Source organism: Drosophila sechellia, chromosome 2L (genome assembly GCF_004382195.2).
Source record: "Drosophila sechellia strain sech25 chromosome 2L, ASM438219v1, whole genome shotgun sequence".
Taxonomy (NCBI): domain Eukaryota; kingdom Metazoa; phylum Arthropoda; class Insecta; order Diptera; family Drosophilidae; genus Drosophila; species Drosophila sechellia.
Window position 1 is genome coordinate 13373462 of NC_045949.1, and position 22533 is coordinate 13395994.

Genomic DNA, 22533 nt, shown 5'->3' on the forward strand with positions numbered 1-22533 from the left:
GTTTAATTGTTTCTGGCTGCGTTGGCACTTTTTCCTCATTCTCCGCAGCTGCAGCGAAAACTTTTACTGTTCGAGAATGGCAGGAAATAATTGTGCCAAAAAAGGTGAAAGGTGTTGGCAGGGAAATTTTCCAATAAAAACTTGCAGCAAACTGCAAAACTAGTAATGTTACGTTCCACATTTTCGTCCCGATGGCAGAGAAGTCAAATTTGTTTGCGACTGTTATTTGCAATATCGGAAATATTGGGCTATTCATCTTCAACCTTTTTTATTTTTATGGCCCTGCCAGACACTTTACAAATGAGTTCGGGAAATTTGAGCCAGCAGCAAAAGCAAATCGCATTCGCCTTGAAGAGCTCGACGAGCGATGTCCGTAACATAAAACCGGGTAAATTGAAAAACGCTTAAGCATTTTTACAGCTTTTAACACGGTGCCGCATATTGAATTACGTTCACTTTAGCCCGTCTTCCTTTGCCAGCAGGACAACTGCTACCGTTTCCTGCCACTGGCCATTGGCTTACCGCCCCCGATTTTCCCACCATTTTCCCCATTTCCCCCGTCCATCTGAATTTTCCTCGGGCACTTTTCAACTTCAGTTCCCCCGGAGCAGCTGCTGTTTATGCCTTTTCAGCTACGAAAAAATGCTCAACACGATTTTCGCTGTTGATTTACGTTTTAGCACGTTTTTCGTACAGCTTAGCTGCCGGTTTTTCCTGCTTTCATTCTTATATAGCAAAAGTTTTTTCCATAGTTGAGCATGACAGGTTGCACTCGGCAGCTTTTCGCTTTCCATTCGAATGCTGTTTCACTTTTCCTTTGCTATTTAATGAGCACCTTTTTATCGCCACTGAGATTTGTCCCTGACTCCTTTGGCCTCAATCCTGCAGGACACAGCACCCGCTATTCTCTCGCATTTTGGCAATGTAAAATGAACCCCATTTGACTGCGCTTACCCTTTGCATTCGTGATTATGTTTTTTTCCTTTAATTTGTTATTTAGCTGCTGTGTGTCAACATGGCTCACGTGGCACACAGCCCTCGACTTTCATTCTCGACTCTGGACTCTGTACTCTGGCCCCTGGACGCCAGTCAATCAGTCGGAGCTCCAGAGCTCTATTCACGATCCGGCGACCGGATTCTATTTGTCCTGGGTCCACCTGCACCCATTGGCCTCTTTGTGCAAACGCGGGCAACCATTCAATTTGTCAGGCTCGACGGCGGCAGGTTCCCTTTCCCGCAGCCTAAACTGCCTTTTGAACTTTGTGCAAACAAAACGCACCGGGAAATGTCCGAGCTGAAAAGTGCCAGCCACTTTCAATGAGCCCATCCTGTGCGCTTAAGCTCGATTCAGATGCCGAGTACTATATGCAAACTAGAAAATTTGAACAGTCCCTAGAATAACACAAAAGTAGTTATCTGCATGTAATAAATTGTACTAAAATGTAACAGTTCGTTACTTTCTATATTCTCTAAAATACGAGACAACATTCAAGGCTAAATTTAAATTTGAGCTATAAGAAATGCATTCGATGGTATCAAAACGCAAACTTTAGTTTATGAACTTAAAGTGCGAGCAGCCATTATGCACAGCAGTTGTTTCCCGGATATTGAACGGTTTAGTGGTAAGACGGATTACAGGTTGTGGCGATGGGTGGTTAGCCTGGTCGAAAGGAGATTCCACCTTCCCATCCGCTGGCCTAATCTCGACGGCCTCCGCAAACCAAATGGTCGTCATAAACAAAGGACACACACAAAAGAAAACTTTTGCCAAGACGTGCCGCCTACTCGATTTTCGACAATGGCCGCAAATAAACTGCGGATACAGTGGGTGCATAAAGCAATTATTCCAGTAAAAATTAGGTAGCATGACACATGTTTTGTCCATTTAACAAAATTCGCAGTTCATTATCAATTCTAAATACCCATAAATAAACATAAATCAGAATACTAATTAATCGGATAGATTTGGTTTAGTTTTTTACAATAGCTTAGATATTGTTTGACATTTTTAAGTCTTCTTTGCTTGGTTCTAAGGGACTAAAATGAAAATTGAGTTGCTTTAAAAGCGCTAGTGACCACTTGTTATTATTTTTCTGCCCACTGTAAGCTGCTTAGGTCTTTGCTGAGCTTTCCTTACGTTTCCCTTTTTATGGGCCCATCTTTTTTGTTGGCCATTTTTTCCGTTTATTTGGCTTGGGATGTCCTTGGATGGCGGAGGGGTAAAACTGGAGAAATACTTCTGCCGGCCGTTTATTGTCGTTTATTTGTCTTTCTGCCATTTTTATATTTAAGCATATAATCGCTTTCAACGCTTGCCGGCGCCTTGGGAGGGCCTATAGCCAGGACGTGGGTCTGGAAGGCGCTTATAAATATGATGTTATCGCTTTTTATGGTCCACTTTTATTGCAGGCAATCAGTCTTGCGTTTTGTTTGCTGATTGCTTGCCATTATTCAAATGTATTTGTTTAATTCCCGGGGATTGGCAGCCACAAATCATTTTAAATCCGCAATATGTCAACAAATATTTGGACAACGAGCACATTCTTTTTGGTTCGTATCGCAGATGCTCCTTGTGCGGGTCATTATTGTGGCTTATATCCCTGGCTAAGGACTCTTGGCGGCCCATTACGAGCACCCACTTAACCACTCGTGCATTCCCTTGCCACCAAAGCAGCCTAACAAGCGGCGAGCTTATAATCACATTGCGTATACGTAATTAGTTCTGGGATTGATAAGGCGAGGAAATCTTCTGCGCCGAGCTCTATTGCCATACCACAAGCCGTGAGAATGTTCCACAAACTGATTATACTTGCACTTTGTTGACAAACGAGCTGATTAAATGCCGGCTCTCGCTCATTATGCAATTAACTGGCAACTCAGACCCTCTGAGCCGCCTTTATCGCCCAACACCCAACTGTGAATGTGAATGCGAATGCGAGTGTGCGGGTGCCTAATAAGATGACCGAAGGCTCTGGGGCCTATTTACCTTAAAGCCTAAGATGCGAAACTAGTTGATTGTATTAAATTTTGATTACCAATTGCTTAAGCACTAGAGACGATTACATTACTGCAACGGCGTTTGAGCCTACATGTGTAATTTAATATGGCAAGAAAGGTAAGCAAATCTAAAATATTTGGTGTCAGTACAATTACCTATGTTAATAATCAAACTGACTGATAAGTGGGTTGCCACACAGCTAATTTAAATTTATGTTTTCTTAAAACAAAGATCTACCGAACAACATATTTACAATACCATTTAGTATTGTGCAAAAATATGGTTTAACAACATATCTTCGCACATTTTTAATATTTCTTAGCGTGAAATAAACAAGAACTATTCGACAAACCCAACAGGTTAGCAACTGTTAATCAGGAATGCATACTACGAGTATAGCTGGCAGCATATGGAATGCTTTGTGCAAATTGTTTACTTTTTGTCATAGAGGAAATACCAACCAGATTCCCACAAAATCCGACACAGAAAACCCAAGCGGCAGAATGCTGTGAATTTGAGCAAAGCGAGTTGAGGGAGGAGGTGTACGAAAAAGTGTCTAAGAATGCAAAGCAAATATCTACCCGACAATATATGTAGTTATATATTCAGAGAAAACAGAGGAGACCGCACAACGAACTGGGGATGCGGCCAAAAGTGCATTTCGCCAACTTGGCAGACAAATGAACTCGAAGTGAACCCGAAGTACACATGTTAGGAGGATACTTATTGTGTGTCTTGCTGCCAAAATGCTTAGTCTGTGTAACGAGTTACTTGTTCGCCGACAAGACAATGGTTCAATTCCAGATTCAACCTGATCGATGACGCGATCCGAAAAACTCATTAAGAACTTTAATTAAATCGAGAGTCGGCCAAGAGCAAGTGCGAAGATTGCACTGCAGTAAGAAAACTCATTATTCATAACGACGCGAAGGCAGAGGACTGAGAATCAGGGTCCAGCTGGAGTGGCGTTGGCAGCTGCAACAGCTCGACTCGGCTTTTCCCGCCCCCCTGAAGCATGCTGCAAATAAAAACAAAATATGTGCGAAAATGTGTCGGAAAGTGAGCGAAAACATAAAACATGCCAGCCAGCAGAGTGCGGATCCGGATCCACGGATCTGCCAACTTCCCCCTACGACTTATGTTCCAGGAACACAAGGACTCTGCTGCAGCAGAGTGGTTGAGGGGGTCCTTTAGGTGTTGGCCATGGCTTCAGTCACCTGACAGCAGCTACGCTTAAATTGCGCTTAACGTTTTAATAAATGAGTGTGACAAACGCAGTTGAATGGATTACGGGCAGGTGAAACTATGCGTTTATAATTGCGGTTTGCTCACTTAAAGTGGTAGGAGTACGACTTAAAGGGTCCGTTTAATTATTAGAGAAGATTCAAAGCATTATTGAACAGAAGTTTTCAGAGTTCAATAAAGATTGAGAGTTTTCAGGTGCAACAAAGTCCTCAAATTCTTGAATTAAACATGCGGCTGTCACTCACTCAGTTCGTTCTCCTGCTCAAAAGGCACTCACTCAACTGGGCGATGTGACAGCGGGAAATTAAACGACATGCAAATTGCATGACCATCAAAAGTGGCCGACACTGTGCAGTGCATTACTCATACGCCCCATATGTCAGCGCTTCGACGACTGGCGACATCTTGCCACCGAAAGTTGGGCGAAAGGAGCGAAAGGAGCGAATGGAGCGAACGGAGCGAAACGAGTCGTAAGTGAATTTATTTCAAACAATTATGCAGCAATTAACAAACAGATGACGGCAATTAAACTGCAGCCAGGCAAGCGGAAAGGCGGTGCAACGGGGGAAGATGTCGAGTTGTGTCCAGTGCAGCAATCGACAGGCGGCAGCAGTGAATTCAACTTGTGAGTCTGCTGCATTATTCAGGCAATATTTCACACACTCACGCGTCGAGAAATGCACTTTATGCCTGCCATTCCCTTCCGTTCAGTTCGCTGCGAGTTGAATAATTTTTCAATAATTCAATTGGCCTTACTCGCTTTTTCCGGGCAGATTACGTATGCGCCGTGTTATCTTCCGGAGATGGCGGTGCACTTGCGTGCCTCAAGTGGCGAGTGTTGTGTTCGATCATTTTTGATTCGCCATTAAAATCATTGTTTGTTGCATACTTCTGGGCGAGCAGTAGAGGCCACGAAGTGAATTTCCGGGCAAACATTTCCGGCCGCAGAAACCACTTCACAAATTAAGTTGTCAACAATTTCAGCCATATCGCAACGATTTAATCTTCACACCTAAATTATTTATGTAAAAAGCCACGCTTGCCCCGCTCGCACACCATTGCCACACCACCCACCTTCCCCCTCCCCCTGCCGACACACACCACACCGCATTAATACATACACACAAGTGCCTTGTTAGCCGTCGCTCATGCAATAAAACGCTCAGCTGCTCTTACGCCTGTCGCTGTGTTGTTGTTCTGCCGTTGAGCCTTTTGTTTAATAAATTATGTAAAATGCGCCAAATTGAATTTGAAATTCATGCAGCCTTTCGCCTGGTTATGGGAATTAAGATATGTCGACAGTCAGAATGAGCGGTCACAGGGGGGGCGGGTGGATAATGGTAAAGGGGTCAGGGGGCAGGGAGCAGGGAGCAGGAAAATGGAACTGAAACGAAGCCATTTTCCCAGACATAAAGTCGCCACTTTCAGTCTGGCACGTACAGACAGTTAACATATGCCTTGGATTTGGGATTGCGGGGAAAATGGCATTCTGTGGTTCGAGTTGGGCAACGATTTTGCTGGAAATAGGTGTAAATTGGGCTGACTCAATTTAATGAGATAAATATTCAAATTTATTCATATCGCGGCAGGTGGTTAAAGGCATTGTTTCGATTTGTAATTAAATAGAACTCTGCCGCTTGTGGCTTTATCCACAAATGTCGGTTAAAGTCAGGTGAGTTAAGTAAATTGAAATTTTTTGGTTCTGATTTTAAGAATTTAAGAATAAATAAACCATCTTTCTAAAGGAAAGTATTTATATTTTGATTTAAGTTAAAATTGAACTCTTCACTTTAATTTAAAGATTAAGGACTGACACGGATTTCTTAGTTTTTAAAATAAACATTGGCACGTCTGGGCTGAGAAAAGTTTTATTCGAGCTGCTTTAAGTAGACCATAAAACCGAAGAAAGCCAAGAAAACGGCGCGGACAGAAAAACTTCTATGGCGATATAAAAACGAATGGGATTGCATTAATGTGGGCAAGTCAAGACCGCCGGTTCCCAGCATGCAATCGTAAACATAATTTACTCCACAGAATTCGTGGAAATAATAATTAGGGACTGGATCACAACAAAAGGCCTTGGCCGTTCCGTCCCAGAATTATAAATGAAGTGTGAACAAGAGTTTGTGGCCACTCCCTTTTCCGCTGTTGAAGTCCGCAAAAAATAAAACAAAAAAAGGGGAAAAAATGTGCGCCTTTTGAGACATTATTAAAAGTTTTTCGTTTTCCCCCCTTTTTTGCGGGATTCTTTGGGGGGCAGTCATTTACATTAACATCCTTTCATCCTGTGTTGACAAAAATATCAAAATGAAATTGCTGCATAATTTGTTCTTTCCGCCTCGCGTCTCCGTTGCTGTTTGCCGAGTGTCGTTTGGGGAAACTTTTCTATTAATTTTTGTGGCCGTCATTTGGCGGCCAGCAAAGTGTAAATAAATACAACCAGCTCCACCCGCACTCGTTTCTACGCAAAATTTCTTATCTTGGGGACCGTCGAAGCGCAAACTTAAATTAAAATGTTGGCAGGACATTCGTTGAATTATTCAGTAACTTTGTGGCAAACTCTTTGGCTTTTTATTTTGCGGCCAGTTGCCTTCGCTGAAGACAAATGTAAATTTTCTCCCTTCATCTTAGCGACATCTGTTTTAATGTCTTTGAGGGATTCCGCGTTGAACAAGCTAAGTGAAGTTCGTTAGGTAATTAAAAAACAAGGCGAGTTGCAGAATCTTGTGTTCCTATTTACTCGCAATGCTTTAAGCAAATATTTAAATGTTAACGAGAAGTTGGCTATTTATTGCTGTAACCCCTCAATAAATATCGTTTAAAACCTTGAGTGAAATATGCAAGGTATAAATAATTTATCTGTATACTTGGAGTATGGTGAAATGTTACGAAATGTTTGGTAAGGGAAAGGAGCATTTTTCATTCGACTCAAACCGTTTAACTTAAATTGTCTTAAATTTCAACAGGCTGTCGCCGAAGAGCCCGGCGGCCACAGCGGTCATAAAAAATGAATGTGGCCAACTTGACTCCAATCTGGAGAGTGGCTGGGAATGGGCTGACGACCACCCGGCTCCAGACTGACTGACTGAGGTGGCGAAGGCCAGAAAGTCAAGCAGTTGGCTTTTCACTTTGCTCTCGCAGCTCCTCCTCGGCTCAGTGCGTCCTGGGGGCATAATTTCCCAATTGCAGGCTCATGTGCCGCACACACAAACGGGAAATCCCTTTAGCCATCTCTCAGCAACTCGCTCGCTCCGGGATTCCCTCTTCAATCAAGCACAATGGGCCGTTGAATCGCTTAAGCGCTCGCTTTTCCTTAACTCCACTCCCCACACACACACACACTGGCACACATAAAACAACACTTTGCCACGGTCAGTTACCAGTTACGCACGGGCCACGCCCACGATACGCCCCTTTGCAGACTTGCCCCACTTATTATTTATATTATGACCACTCACAGTTGTTGGCTCATTGTCATAAATTTTCCCAAGTGTTTGCCGTGCGGCCCATCCGGAAAAGTGAGAGTGAAAAGACGAAGAAAAGATTTCCTTGGCCGTGTGCGAGAAATGCTCGTTGTTTGTTTGTTTGTTTGCCTTGGTTTCGGCTGCCGTATCCCGAGGGTCATTGTAGCCAAACAATGGCAGCCTCTTGGCCAATTTAATAAATTCCATAAATTGTTCATGTTCGACTACCAGCATTGACGAATGCAGCCTGTTGGTTGTCCGTATTTCGAAGTCAACCAGTCAAGTTGTCCGTGGTATCAGAGTGCGTATCTCTGGCCAAAGATAACAGCCAATTTATAAGCACCACTTCTTAGCACACTCGTCAGAAAAAGAGTTTGCTATTTAATTACTCCCCAGGCAGAATGCGTGCTAGCCCATATTCGTTTTGCACCTCGCCGAGAAAGTTTTCAACACGCCCGAGTGGAAGTTTGAGGTGCTCCATTTGAATTCATGTTAAGGCAACCACTAAGCGCATAATCTTGTAAACTTGGCCAAAATTCACCAAATGCCATAACTAAAATAAGCAAGCAGCCAACGAAGGATGCTCAAGCAAAGGGAGTGAAACATATTATGCCCGAGGGCACAGCCAGATTCTGAGCATGGCTTCTTTGGCAAAGTTTTTGCAATGGTAATGGTAATGGTACTGGTGCAAGTGCTTGATGCAAATTATTTGGCCTGGAGGTTAACTAGGGTCGTTTAGCAAATGCCTAACCCACAAAAAGACGCAGCAGCAGTAGAGATGATCTCGTGAAGGGAAGTCTTTAATTAGGAAAGCAAAAAGAGTGCTGTGAAAATCTAAACTACAATTGGGATATTCAAGATTTTATAATTTATGAACTAAGATTCTAATTTATTGAATTATATAGTTTTTTAGTTTTTGAACATTAATTTTTCGTGACTTTCATCACGCGCTTCGTGAGCCTTAAGCTCACGCTGCCATCCCTTTAGCCGCCGTCTTTTTATGAGTCCTGCATGCATTGGCATTCATGAGAGTGAGCCCAGTATTTTTGTGAGCCCAGCGAGTGGGTGGTAGATGGGCGGACCGGAGGGCTTACCACAGTCTGAGCTGCATCTCCGAGCCCAACAACAATGGCAGGTACAATAAATGCCTTTCAACTGCGGTTTCACATGCACTTGAAGTGAAGTGGCGGCGAATGGAGGGTAGCACGAATGGAGGGGAGTTGACTTGGGGTCAGGGTGCACGGGCTTGGAGGCGATGTGCGGAAACTGTGAGGCACTGGAACTGGTCTGGTGGCAGTGTCATAAGCCTCAAGTGCTATTTGCAGTGAAGTGCAGCATAAATGATAGTTGGGGTGTCGGCTCCATCTGCTCTGCCCAGAATTTTGGTCTCTGTCATACCGCATCTTACTTGTGCAGCTCCGTACTGGTCTGCTTCTAATGAAACTTTATCCCTGGAGTGCTAAATGTCTGGCCAGATGGCCAAGCTCGAGCAAAAGTCCGAGTATTTTGGGCACTTTCCCCAACTATGTTTCGGTATCTGCACTGGGTTATTACCAGCATCTGTATCTGAATTCTTATTTTCCATTTCGGAAATGGAATGCGAAGGACGCACATTTCAAAGCTGCCTCAGTCGGTCATAGTTGCACTCATCCAGATATGGATGAATCTTTCTAAAAGCTTAACTAACTCGATCCTTCAATTGAGCACTTCATTTCGTACAATTACCTAATTGTTCTGTTTCTGACTTTTAATGCAACAACAATATTTACGCACTGCTGGCTTTTCGAAGGGCGAATCAAAGAAAACAACACCTGCAATTAGTTTTCAATTGATGTGGGTGGCAGAGAAATTGGATCCTCTGGCAAAGAATTCTCGGTAAATTGGCTGAAACCTGGAAACTTCACTCTCGATTTGTGCCAAGGCACTGCGATGTCGGATTCTAATTAAGATTGATGTGTTTATGGTGTAGCCAACATTTGACTTTGCCCAACTAAAAGCTCGACAAGAGCTCGGAGTGGCGTTCGTGTCTAGGAGTCCCAGTCCCAGTTCCAGTTCGATTTCGATTTCCACTTTCCACAGTTCGGCATTTCCTGCTCCTTTGTAATTATTGATGAGCTTCGCTTTGACTTTCGACTTTTTCAAGTGTATTAACGTAATTAGCCAGCCATCCCAAACGTTAAGCGATTTCTATTGCTCCATTAAATTCGCTGCACTTAAAGCTCAATTGTGGGGCAACAATCGCTTGACTCTGTTCCGTGCTCCTTCTATTTTTCGTCTGTCTAGTCAATCAAAATGTCATGAAAGTCTGGCAGTCGATGAACTGATTGACAAGCAGGAGAAAAAGGAAACCTATGCTCCACTGACTCCTGGCTCTCTGGATGTGCGCATGCAAATTTCACTCTGTGTCCGACTGTGTTGGTCTGTGTCTGGAATTCCATGGCTTGTGTGGTTAACCACAAGGCCAGGTATCGCTGTCGTCTGCTGGTCTCCCAGGTGTCTATTGGCTACCAAAAACCACTCACCTTAAATTGGCCTTTATGGTGGCGAAGTTAAAAGTCATAAAGGCCATTTAAACGACTGAAAAAATGCCTTTTAAACTACAAGTTTAATCTGTATTTAAATTTATACATATCTTTCGACTTCCTACTTCAACCTCTGTAATCGTAATCCCATTGAAAATCACAGCCATTGTCTAGGTCTGTAAAAATATCAATAACAGCAATTACATTTTCTATTAACGAAATCACAACAGAATGGGTTTCCCCAGCACAAAATCATCCATGTCTACCACCTCATCATACCCATTCCCATCCACATCATCAAAATCATCTATAAAAACAATCGAAGCCAGGCAGCGGCAATTGCCGAACCGAAGGCAACTCCATTTTCCCCGTCTTTTCCGCGCTGGCAAGTTCATCAAACCGAGCAGGAAAACAGAAAATAAAGCGAGACTGGGGCGCAGGGAAAATCGGGAAACTGGTGGAAACTGTGGGCCGTGCATGTGGTCGTTATTGTTATTGCTTTTCGGCCATCTCCGTCGCATTCGCCAGTGGAAGCCCTTGCTGCAGCCTCAAATGCAGGATGCGTCTGAAAAAAAAAAAATACCCGTAATTTTGGAGTTGTTTTTTTGTGGGTGCTCTTGTTGTTTTTGGCTCCATGCTGGAAACCTCTTCATCATCAAAAAACATGAGAGGCGCCATGGTCATAGATCCATGCGAAATTAACATAGACGAAAGGCGCCGAAGGGGAGCTTGGTTAGATGGGATGAGTCCTGCACAAAATTTGCACCCACCATGTGCGGCAAATGAATGGGAATGTTACTCGGAAAGCTGGTAAAGTCGGACGGAGGCCAGAATTCATGAATTTCAGTCCCTCGAAAAGGGTTCTCTTTATGAAGAAGTCGAAAAATGTGTTTCTATGCAAGCAATCTCTTTAAAAAAGTCATTGAAAATAACTTTAATTACATTTTACATCACATATAAACATTGGCTGAAACCTGTACAATATGGAAAACACATATGGCACGCTTATAGCCATAATCATTTTAATTGAACACGATATATGTACATGGCCAATAAAGTTCGAAAACTAAAGTGTTTGCAGATAGCAAGGAACCGTAACTAAATGCCTTTCCGGACAATTAAATAAACACAATTTTCCAATTGTATTTAAAGTACAAGCTGGCGCACACAAAACACTTAACCCGAATCGCCTTAGACGTCTGCTTAGTGAACGAGTCGTCCAGAAAAAGGCCGCTTAACTTCCGGTCAAATAGCCAGCGACATATAGCAGGACCCGGTTGAACTTCAACCTACCAAATCCTCAGACTTCCACGGGTCCTTGGCCTCAGGACCTCGGCACGTCCGGCTGCAAAATTTACTTAGCCCCGAAATGGAAGGCAAAAGTGTGAAAAAGCCGACGAAATGTTGTTATCTAAATGCGCGCTGAACTTTTCATGCGAAAGGATAGAGGACGGAACACAAAAGGCGGACCCTTAGACAAAGGATATACATACATATAGATATACAGACCGACGCCCACAGCCAGGCATTCCCAATGCGCTTATTAAAATCCTTTTAAAACCGTACCGACTGCCGGCAGGAAAATCAATTAAGTCGAATACACTTCCCCGAGGATAATTGCTTTCGGAACGAGGAGAATTGCCGCCAGCCGAAAACTGAAAACTTTTGTGCCAATGAACATCAGCTCCCATAACGGGCTAAGCGAAGCGTTAAGGCCTAATGGCAACTTGGCCGATTTCTATAGGCCCTTACATCCTTTCGGCCACGAATATGGTAATGATGGGATTTGGCGACGGCGGGCGACAATAAATATTTATTAATATGAATTACTCTAAAATTTTATGTTAAGATATGGGTCATTAGTTAATGCTATATGCTATCAGAAGCATATATATATTTCGGTATATTAAATTAAGGTTAGAAAAGCACGGTATACACCTTGTCTATCAGACAAACTCTTAGTTTGCCTTCCGCTTTTATAATTTTTCGCCAAAAGCTCAAATTAAGTGCGCTCCAGATTCTTTGCCCCAAATCGTTAAAGTTGAATAAGTTGGTTAATTAATTTCGTTGTTTTCAGAGACTTGAGTTTGCCTTCAGCGACTAAGTGATTTGTTAATTTGTAATAATACGGACGCCAACTGGTTACCGCAATTAGCAATAATGAATGGGCTGCTGCATTTGATTTTAGCAGCCAGCTATTAGCCGTAATTGTAGACTTTTACAGGGCCAAAAGCCAAAGTGAAATTAGCATGCCCGGTGGGCATAATTTGTGAAAAGAAATCCAAACTTTCACTGCCCTCCTCCCAGTTCACCCAACCGAATTTCCCCGAATAGTCCTGCACACATATACAATGCGGAGGCGTGGCCAGGACTCTGATTGCCCCGACGTGTTTACAAGCGTTAAGCGGAGCGCCATTAAATGTTATGGCCGTGTGGAAAAGCACGATCCATTGAATGCCAGTGTCCAACCAGGTGATAAAGTGTCGAATGTGGCCAGTATCAGGAGACGGGAGGCAGGAAGCGAGGATCCAGGTGCCCGGTGCCCGGTGCCGGGAGCACGGATTCAACAAAAGTGGAGGTGTTGGCCATTTGTGGATGGCCAATGCTTTCACTGCTTCAAACTGAAACACACAAATTGAAATAGAAAACTTTTCCGATGGAACAAAGTTGGGCGCTTTAGAGTTTAATAGCAGTCGGTTGTGTGCAACTTTTGGTTAATAACAAAATGGTAAAACTTACTGACGGGCAGCCAAAATTAAATATCGATGTGGACACGAACTTACCTAAAAACAAAAGGAAAAATGTGGTTTATTAAAAAATTGATCGCTATTTAAAATCTTTAATATTAAAGATATTTTGCACTATGGATATCTGTTGCATTAGCTGATTATCTTAACTATCAGTGTTCTTTTAATACCTACGATAGAATAGCCATTAGTAAGTTAAGTATCCCGTAATTTAGAAGCCATCGCTTGACTTCATTCACAGCCAGTGAATTTAAATAAGCCGCACCCTCGGGCTATTTATCAAACATGGTGATGTGGAGGCCACATTGATGGGTTCAAAGTGGTTGGTTGGTATGGAATGCAAGTGCGATGCTCTGGGCAACCGCAAGTTTACTGTAGCACGGCTAAAAAGGCAAATGCGGGCTAAAACGGGGAGAGGTACAGGTATCGCAGTGGATAATCGATGGTTGGGGGGGAAAGGTCAACCGCAGGAGTTGAACCTGGTGCTTGTGGGGAACACAAATAAATGGAGCGACCACAGAATGACCACCCAGGCAGCAATTAAAAATCCCTCCTGGGGGCAAACAAGCAGCTAATGTCCTGCCTCATTGAGCCATTAATTTCCAGGGAGCCAAAGGTAAGGCGGAGGATAAAGCTGGTTTATGGGCAGCTGGGTGGGTGGCTAAGCCTGCAACCTTTGCAATTTGTCCACATCGATTAGTGTCCGGCGCACATCGTCTTCGACTGACAGCATGACAGCCATGTCCACGTCTATTATTTTCAACTTAACATGGCCCGCGCCTCTGACAATTGGCCAGGACATTTACCCCTGCCCCCCTGTTAGCCCTTGGTGGGACCAAAGGGCGCCACAATACGACTTGCTCACCAGAGAACTGCAAGGGTGGCACTTTTTTACCACTCGACTCACACCCTACAATTTTGTGTGCGGGTGCTACCCGCCACGCACATCGCGGGTACTTACAAACACACAGTATAAATCTGAACATGTAGACAAGACACCCCGTTGTGCGCGCACCCGAATCAATACGGTGCTCCGCGTCGCGGGTGCCGATCACACACTGCCTAAAAAGGGATGAGTGAGAAAAACACTTGTGGGTATACCGTTAAACACATGGGTGTTTCCAAAAATACTCGGGTGTTTCCAAAAATACTCGAGTGGTCTCGTAGGTAATCGAGTCACAGACAAGATGCGTAACTCCATGCGTTTTACACTCCATACGTTTACACACTATTCTTTCGGCGTGGCTCTAGACTTTGTCGAATACTTTGTAAAATATGCCCTTCATCTTATTATTATATATTATTATAATTATATATATTATATTATATTTTATTATATTATATATTATTAATATAATATAAATATATATATATTATATTATATATATTATTATATATTATATATATTATTAACGTTATTATTATTTAAATATAGATTATAGTAAAAATAATAGTACATAATGTCACAAAATTCATTTCAAAAATTACTTTATATAAGAATATTTGTCATTAGAGTATTCAGGTAGCGACGTGTGAAAAATAAATAACGGAATGATTCGAAACGGGTGGCACCCTTTGAGTCCATCAAAGACGTGAGCACGAAATTTTTCTTGGGTATTCCCTTTTACCCTTCATTTCTTATACCCGTCACGCTTCCTCCCATACAAATTTTAGGCGTACAAAAAATGACCAGAGAACTGCAGCCCGCATACAAAAAATGACGTGCGGCCGATCGTTGACTGTGCGTCCACTCACCCAAACGGCTCTTGCGCAGCAGGCCTCGGGTGGTTTTTTTACTCGTAACAAAAACACAACGTCGGTAAAACACTCGAGTATTTTGTGTTGCCGCAAGTAGGGTGTCAAAAAAAACGGGGTGCCTAGAGTACCGAGTGTTTATCGGGTGGACGTAGAGTGCGAGTGGCGGGCTGCAGTTCTCTGTTGCTCACCGCATAACTGCACAATGGCCGACCTACAACTCACTTCCTTCCGCCGCACGGCTGCCACGCCCAACTTTCTCACATTCCCGCCCATCCGCAGGACCTTTCCCTGCAATATCTTTAATGCTTTTTCCCTTTCTCCTAGCCTGGCCTTTTTTCCTGTCGTTGAAACGTGTGTCCAGCGGAAATGACAACGACAGTGGCAATTACATTGTTGCATGACACAAATAGTGTTGCCTACAACAAGGGAACAACAATTGCTGAGACATGGGGGCAAGCTAAAGGATAAAAAGGGGAAACGAAATGGGAGCAGCAACGACTTGGTGATACCCTTACTCTGCATTTGGTAAAGATTACCAGACACAAAGATTGCCAACCAAATAAATAGTTATTTTTTAAAAACATATGTAAATTTAAATGGCAGTCATACAAAAAAAAAATGTGATTAATAATACTTCAACAATTAAGAACTGTCACAATTTTTACGATAAAGTATCATTTTTCATACAAAAATCATATTGATAACAATATTTAAATGCAAAAATAACCATATTGGCAAACAACGATCGATCCACATTAAACAGCAAGGCATTTAAATTAAATTTTGCAATCAACGACGGCAGATTAAATACATTCAGTATATGCTGTCTTTTGCCTACTGAGTAATGAAAAGGCAGCTATAAAAATAAAATATTTTCATGTGGCACAGACACTGCGTGTTTTTCTGGGTGACAGAAAAGGTATAAATTTAATTGATGTCATGCCGCTGAAAATGTGTCACATTTACTCGCTTTAAACGCCTGGCTGCCCTCGTGACGTTTGTTCAATTGTTATCAAATGTCCTTTTGGAAAGTCCTCGCTGCGTGCCATATGCCGAATTCCGCACAGTGTCCTGCGTTTTGTGTGACTATTTATGGCATCTCGTTTTGGCCAAGCCCAGTCGCCATTTCCCAATCCTGTTGCCATGGCCGAGTGCCAAACTAATTGCTACAAATTAGCGCCTTTATACTCGACCCAACAGCTCGAGCATCTGACAGAGAAAGCATTTCCCCTCCACTTGTCTTGGATTGGCGGACCATGCCTCGTGCGTGTGCAACTCAATTATGCCACAATACACAGAAATACAACAGCTAAATTAGGCTCAATTCCTGGCAATTGAAAAGGACTTTCGGCTGGAATTTTGCTGATTAAAGGGAAAAAATATGCTAGGCGCTTTGTATATTTTTTTAGCTGTAATATATCAAAAAAAGTGGCAAAAAATGTTAACAATTTTTGTTCAACAAATTTAATAAAGCTGTTCAGCGCACCTGAGGCCGAAGAATTACATCTTTGCATTGACCAAAGGAAGCCATTTCCATTTGTCCTTATAAATCAAAACGTTCACCAATAAAGTTGGCAAAAATATATTTAAAGTTGTGTAAAATGTTTGAGGGGCGGGGCTAAGAGAAGGCACCTTGTTGTCAGACAATTTGGGCCACTTAACACCTCGCTGATTGCCAGCCGAAGCGCAACAAATCGTTTATTTTGAATTATTTTAATTCTCGTTTTTTGCTCTTTTTGCCAGGATTTTTTTTAACACATTTTAGATGAATTTTTGTACGCCTGTTTGCATTTGCACCGCCCAGCTGTTTGTTGTATTTTTCACTGCGATTTTTCTAGATTTTTTCCTAGCTTTCGTTTGCTGTCGAAGGAAGGCAACATGGACAAACGACAATTTCTGTCGCTCGGTTGTCAGGACAACAACAACAACAACAGCAATTGTCGAGCGTAATAATAAATGAGAAGTGGAAAAGTTTTGCCGCCGCCGTGCTTATTGTCAAGCTCGGCCAGGCCATAAAAAACAAACTTCAATGGCAATAAGGCGACAAAAAGAGAGCTTGAATTAAAAAAAAAAAGGAAAGAAAAGCCGGACCAAAAGAACAACGGACAAAACAAAAACAGCCAGAGGAAAAGTTCAAGGCACTGACTTTATAGCTGCAATAATGCCCGTAGACCAACTGGGCGGTGGGTGGTGGTGGCAGGTTGTTTTGGGCGGAGAAGTCCAAAAAAAAAAGGTGAGCCACACGCCAGCAACAGCGAGCCGCAAAACAAAGCCAGTTGCAACCAGGAAAGGGGGTGGAAGAGGTGGGTGGGTGGACCAGCTGGTAAGGTGAGCAGGAAACAACAAGGCCACGCCGTATCCCGCCGAATGTGTTGAGGCACTTTGGCGAGGTAACGAAATGTAACAAAGTGCCGGGGCGTGGCGGTCGCCTGGTTTCAGCAGCCAATTTTGGAGGAGGGCCAACATGGTCGCCTGCGCGGGGGAAGGTGGGAAGGGGGGGGCTTTAGGTCAGGTTTGTTGTGTGGCTTACACCGGAAATTTGTATTTAGAAGGCCTCGGGCGCCGTTCTTGTTGCTTCTCTTCGGGGTCCCAAGGAGGGTCAGGAAGGATAAGACCCTAATATGGTCAACCAAATTTAACTTTTTAACAAGATCCGGAAGATTTATCTGAAGTTGTTGAACGGCAGCTAAAGATTAGCGAAACAATTTTGGCAGGACTCAAAATGGTAAGAAAATCCGATCTTAGTCGTTTAAATCCAAGCAACTGATAGTTGTAATAAAGAAGTTGATTTCACATTAGAAAAAGCTTATATAAAATATATAATTCAATAAATTTAAATTTTATTTCATGCTAGTCTTTTAATGCATTGAAAGTTATGCAGCAACTTATTTAGCGGTTCTTTAAGTTAACTATTTTATAAATTGAACTGATTTCTTCGGAACTCAAAACCAAAACCAAAAACCGTCTTACTCGATGACAATCCAATGTTAATGCGGGCAATCAGCAATCCAATCGAAAGTTGATCTATGCCGAGGCACAGTATTAATGACCATTCCAATGACAAAAGGACAATGTCGGTCGTCGGCACGCCAAAGTCAAAAGCACCGCATTCCCACAGGACATTCATTCACTCATTCAGTTGGGTAAACATTCAAACGAACCCGATGGCCAACACTTCGGCTCTGAGTGACGGAATGACAGGCTGATGGACAGACACAGGCCCCGGGCACATTAATAGAGTCAATAGAGAGACAATAGTTGAAAATTAACAAATGAATTGAAATTACTTAAACAAACTCATTAGACGCGGGCCGTGTCAGACCGGAGCACCCATCTCCTGGGATTCGCTGCCAAGAGCATTAATATTCTGGCACAAATGTGGGTGGGCGGTGCTACTGTATCTGCCCCAGGTAAGCATTGGCCAACGCCCCCCGCAATTGTCCATCGAAAAGTGGCGAGCTTTTTACCCATTTCCCCCACATTTCGCCATCGCCATCGCATGTAATTAAATTTTCCAACCTTAATGTGCTAAGCATTGTAATTTTCTCCCCCTCGCGTCTGCCAGTCACGAGTTTAAATTGTCAGAAACTGTGACAGCCCGACACCTTTTCGCCCAGGTGCAGAGGAAACCGGCGAGGCGACAAGCCGCATATCTATAATTTTCATTAATTTTAATTGGCTTTGGGCGGGGGCGCAACGTCGCTCAATTACAATGTTTTCAAATTTTTATTGAATTTTAAACGTGTACAGGGCTTTCTGCTCGCCAAAGGGTTCAACGAAGTTTTTCAGGCAATTAAATGAGCACATTTAAATTCATGATTGAATGGTAACTAATAAGAAAGGTATAGATTTTAGAAAGATACACCGTAGTTACTTTTAGTAATTTAAAAAAAGCGATTAATTCTTGTTGGCATTTAAAAACAAATTAAGTCTCTAACAAAGTAGGTTTGAGAGGGCTGCCTTAACAGAATGACACAAGCCTTTTAAAACCTTCTGTTTGTATACCTTTTTGAATATTTTTCGAAAATTTGGGAAGCGTTTGGAAAACGGCGCGACCCCTCGAAATTCGAAATTTTTGTTGTGTTGCCTTCAATTAAAGGTCCGATTAACTATGTCCAAGTTGGGCGCCATCCTGGCGCAAAGTGCTGTTCATCTTAGCGAACATCGTCAGCTTTTGAGCCAGGCCTTCTTATCGTCTATCACCTATCAGCGGAGCAGGGTTAAAGTTCGCGGAAACCACTGTTGCACAATGAAGGTGGTACCATCTCGCGCGGAGCACGTAAATGCACTAAAGGCCGAGGAGTTCGACGTCCTGGTGATCGGAGGAGGAGCCGTGGGTTGTGGTTGTGCTGTAGACGCAGCGTGTCGTGGTCTTAAAACAGCCTTAATCGAGGCAGAGGATTTTGCAAGTGGCTCTAGTTCACGAACCAGTAAGCTGATCGATGGCAGTGGTTCATATCTGGGCACTGCCCTCCGGGAGAAGGATGTCGAGCAGCTGTACATTATGCTGCAAATGATGAGCGAACGGGTGACCATGCTGAAGAACGCTCCGCATCTGAACCGGATCCAGCCCATGATCATACCCATCTACAGTTTTTTGCAGATGCCCTGCACCTGGCTGGGATTGAAGGTAGGTTGGCGAGCTGAGACTGGTTGCCAGAAGTATTAAAGTTATGTTCCAAGGTTTATGACTGGATATCTGCAGCCTCCAATATCCGTGGATCGCACATCATCTCCAGGGAGGCCACCATGTATGAGTTTCCGCTGCTAAAAACCGATGGGCTTCGCGGTGGTGTCGTCTACTATGATGGTCAGGTGGACGATGCCCGCATGTGCGTCGCATTGGTGATGACCGCGGTGGCCCTGGGTGCCAATGTGGGCAACCACATGGAGGTGGTGGAGATCATGCCACAGGAGGGCTGCTGCCGAGTTGTAAGCGTTAAGGACAGGATCTCCTGCGAGCAGTTCTACATTCAGTCAAAGGCAGTTATCAATGCCACTGGCTCCAGCACTGATGCCATCCGGCAGATGGACAAGGAGGGAACCGCACCGATTCTGTTGCCCACTCTGGAAACCCAAGTATCCCTGCCTCGCTATTTTGGTTCCGGACACTACGGTTTGTTGAGTCCAGCTCAGAAAAATGATGATCTCACTGTTTATATGGTGCCGTTTGAGAACCACATGGTTCTAGGCAGTCGCGAGGTGGACCTGGATGAAGTGTCTAGCCGTGGAAGTCCCACTCCCGAACCAGATGACGTGGACTGTCTGCTAGAAGCAGCCAAGAAAAGGATGGATCCCTGCGTGGAGCTGGGGCGCTGCCACGTGCTTAGTGCCTGGACGGCCATCAAGGCCAGTGTGAGCTGCCCCACCGACAAGGAGAGTGATGATGACAAGCGTGGAACACCGCTCAATAGCTACATGATCGAGGTTAGTCCCGACGGTCTCATCACGCTGGCCGGCGGACGATGGAGCAGTTACCGCGTGATGGCAGCCGACGCCGTAGATTTGGCAATTAAATCTTGTGGACTATGCGACGATCACGTGACCTCCAGTTGGACACAGGACTTGAAGTTGGACGGAGCCGAATCATGGTGTTGCATGCTGCCGCTGGAATTCGTGCAGGACTACGGTGTGCCCATGGACGTGGCTCATCATATCTCCGATTCCTATGGGTATAATGGACATGCACTGTTCTCTCAGGCTCCCGATATGAAGAAGCGCCTTCATCCGAGCTTCCCCTATATAGAGGCAGAGATTCAGTATGCCATGCGAAACGAGTACGCCTGCACCCTTGTGGACATCATCGCACGACGGTTGCGCATAGCCTTCGTGGATGCGGCCGCCACGCTACACATGCTGCCCAAAATTCTCAAGATCATGGCCGCGGAAAAGGGTTGGGATGAGGATGAGCAAAAGGAGCAGATGGTGGCGGCCCAGGAATTTCTGGTGCGCCAAATGGGTCTGGGATCAATAGTCCAACCTAGGAGCACCAGCAAGAGCAAGCCGAAAAAGAAGGGCTCCTCGGAGGGATGTTGCTGTCGGGCTGCAGTTCGCAAGGGGGCCAGGAGCTACTCGATGGAAATATCAAGAAAGATTTGCATTCATCCCTTGGTCCAACATAGATCCATGTCTAGCATGTTCTTGCCCCTCATGACGAGCTTAAGTTATGGACTCGGACGCTAATCGGTTGACATCGGACAGAAAGCGTTAACTAGCACTTGGCGCAACAAATTCATATGGTGAAATTTTTAAATAGCCAACGTTTCGTTGCGTGTGGGTCTTTCTATACCATTAAATAAAGTTCGGAACAACAGTTTTAAATAAAATGGCACTTTATTACTATTACTACTACTGTAGATCATATCCACATCTACAGTAGATCCCATCCATAGTTAATCATCTATTAAATTCTTGATACCCATAGACGATAGGGTCTTTTGCGATATTGGTAGTTCCTTACTATCTAGGATCATGCGGAAGATCCTTATCCTGATCTGTATTAGTTTTCCACAATTTTCCTTTCTGAATTGCTTTAGCAAATTAAATAATGATGCATCGATTTTTCATTTGGGCCCTTCCACAGCTTTCATAAATTTATTTTAATCTTCGTTTGTCATTTGTTTTTATAAATTAGGGTTTTTTGCCATATTGGGGACGATAATTTTGAATTATTGTTATTGAAGCCCAAAAACCATTTCTTCTTGTTTGCTATTCTCCGAATACGCTTATCGTTCATATATTGCTTTTTATTTATTGGCTGATTGGCGCTGGAAAATGTGAGTACGCTCGTGGGTGGCGTTTTGTAAGTAGCTCATTTTTCCTGCCACAGCTCGTTAGCCATGTAAATGGGGTTTTTATGGCCGCATTTTTAAAGAGCGTCGAAGTTAACAATAAAATTAAATGAAAATTTAGCACTGAAGTCTTCCTTATTATCATTTTTAAATAGCAGCATTATGCAATAGTAACAAAAATTATTCCCTTTCATGGTTTTTTATTTTCCTAGTTGCTCGACTGGCTGGACATTAAATACTCTACTTGTTGCAGACATATGGTTCACACATCATTTATGCACTTCATTTAAATGACGGTTGGAAAAACCTTACGTGAAATCACGCGCAAAATTTCGTTCTGAATTAAATAAAACTATTAGCTGGCCGAAGTCAGAACACTTTCACTTTTCGCCTCACTTTTGTAACAAAAACCTGCAGTTTTTTTTCGGCCGCATTTTTATGCTGATTAGTAGAGTTAATAATTTCGAGCACGCGAAACTATTTGGGGAATTTCTTGAAACTTCAAGCATAAATTGCAATGCCCACACCATTGCAATGGTCGGTTTGCCAGTGTGGCCAACGCCTGCTTCGCTTCATTTCCCCTTTCAGCCACTGCGGCGTCGAAGAATTTTAATAAGTTTCGGGCAGCAGTCGGAGGAAGTAAGTAATAGGCTAAAATGCAGGCGATGCACACGCGAGCCCATAATAATAAGAATCCTTGCCAGCGATTTGCAAAAGGGAGCCCTTCGTCCTGTTGGCTTCAAAAATACCAGTCAAGGACATTAGCGGGTACCAAAAAAACGTATTAAATGAGAAATAACGCCTTAAAATGGCGAAAATAAGAAGCATAGGGAACGTATAGCGGAAGAGCCGCCATAAAATTCTGAATGTAATGGGAGGCGACAATCGGAAATAAGAGGAAAATAGTGTGTCATAAAAATGCTGTAGTACTTCTGGTGTAAAAATCACAGCGGCAGCTGAGAATAAAGTAGAGATTGAGATCTTGCAAAGGAAAATTTAGTATGTGTG

At 43.4% G+C, this 22533-nt stretch overlaps 2 protein-coding genes across 4 annotated transcripts in view; one reads left to right on the forward strand and one right to left on the reverse strand.

Annotated features, from left to right (window-relative positions):
• LOC6617900 (neural cell adhesion molecule 2) overlaps positions 1-22533 on the reverse strand; it is a 41365-nt gene that overhangs the window by 13855 nt on the left and 4977 nt on the right. The gene's annotated exons all lie outside the window — the stretch shown is intronic.
• On the forward strand, positions 18686-21054 carry LOC6617901 (glycerol-3-phosphate dehydrogenase, mitochondrial). Of its 2 annotated transcripts, none has more exons than XM_002042173.2 (2): positions 18686-19364; positions 19418-21054. In XM_002042173.2, exons 1-2 carry the CDS (start codon positions 18846-18848, stop codon positions 20915-20917), a joined length of 2019 nt encoding a protein of 672 aa, XP_002042209.1. In that variant the 5' UTR covers positions 18686-18845; the 3' UTR covers positions 20918-21054. The 2 variants fall into 2 exon arrangements, with proteins under 2 accessions (XP_002042209.1, XP_032573210.1); XM_032717319.1 differs by having other exon boundaries at positions 19440-19505.

Coding starts and splice junctions, on each gene's coding strand:
- LOC6617901 (XM_002042173.2), top strand. CDS start 18,846: ATGTCCAAGTTGGGCGCCATCCTGGCGCAAAGTGCTGTTCATCTTAGC. Junction 19,365..19,417: donor GCACCTGGCTGGGATTGAAG/GTAGGTTGGCGA, acceptor TTATGTTCCAAG/GTTTATGACTGGATATCTGC.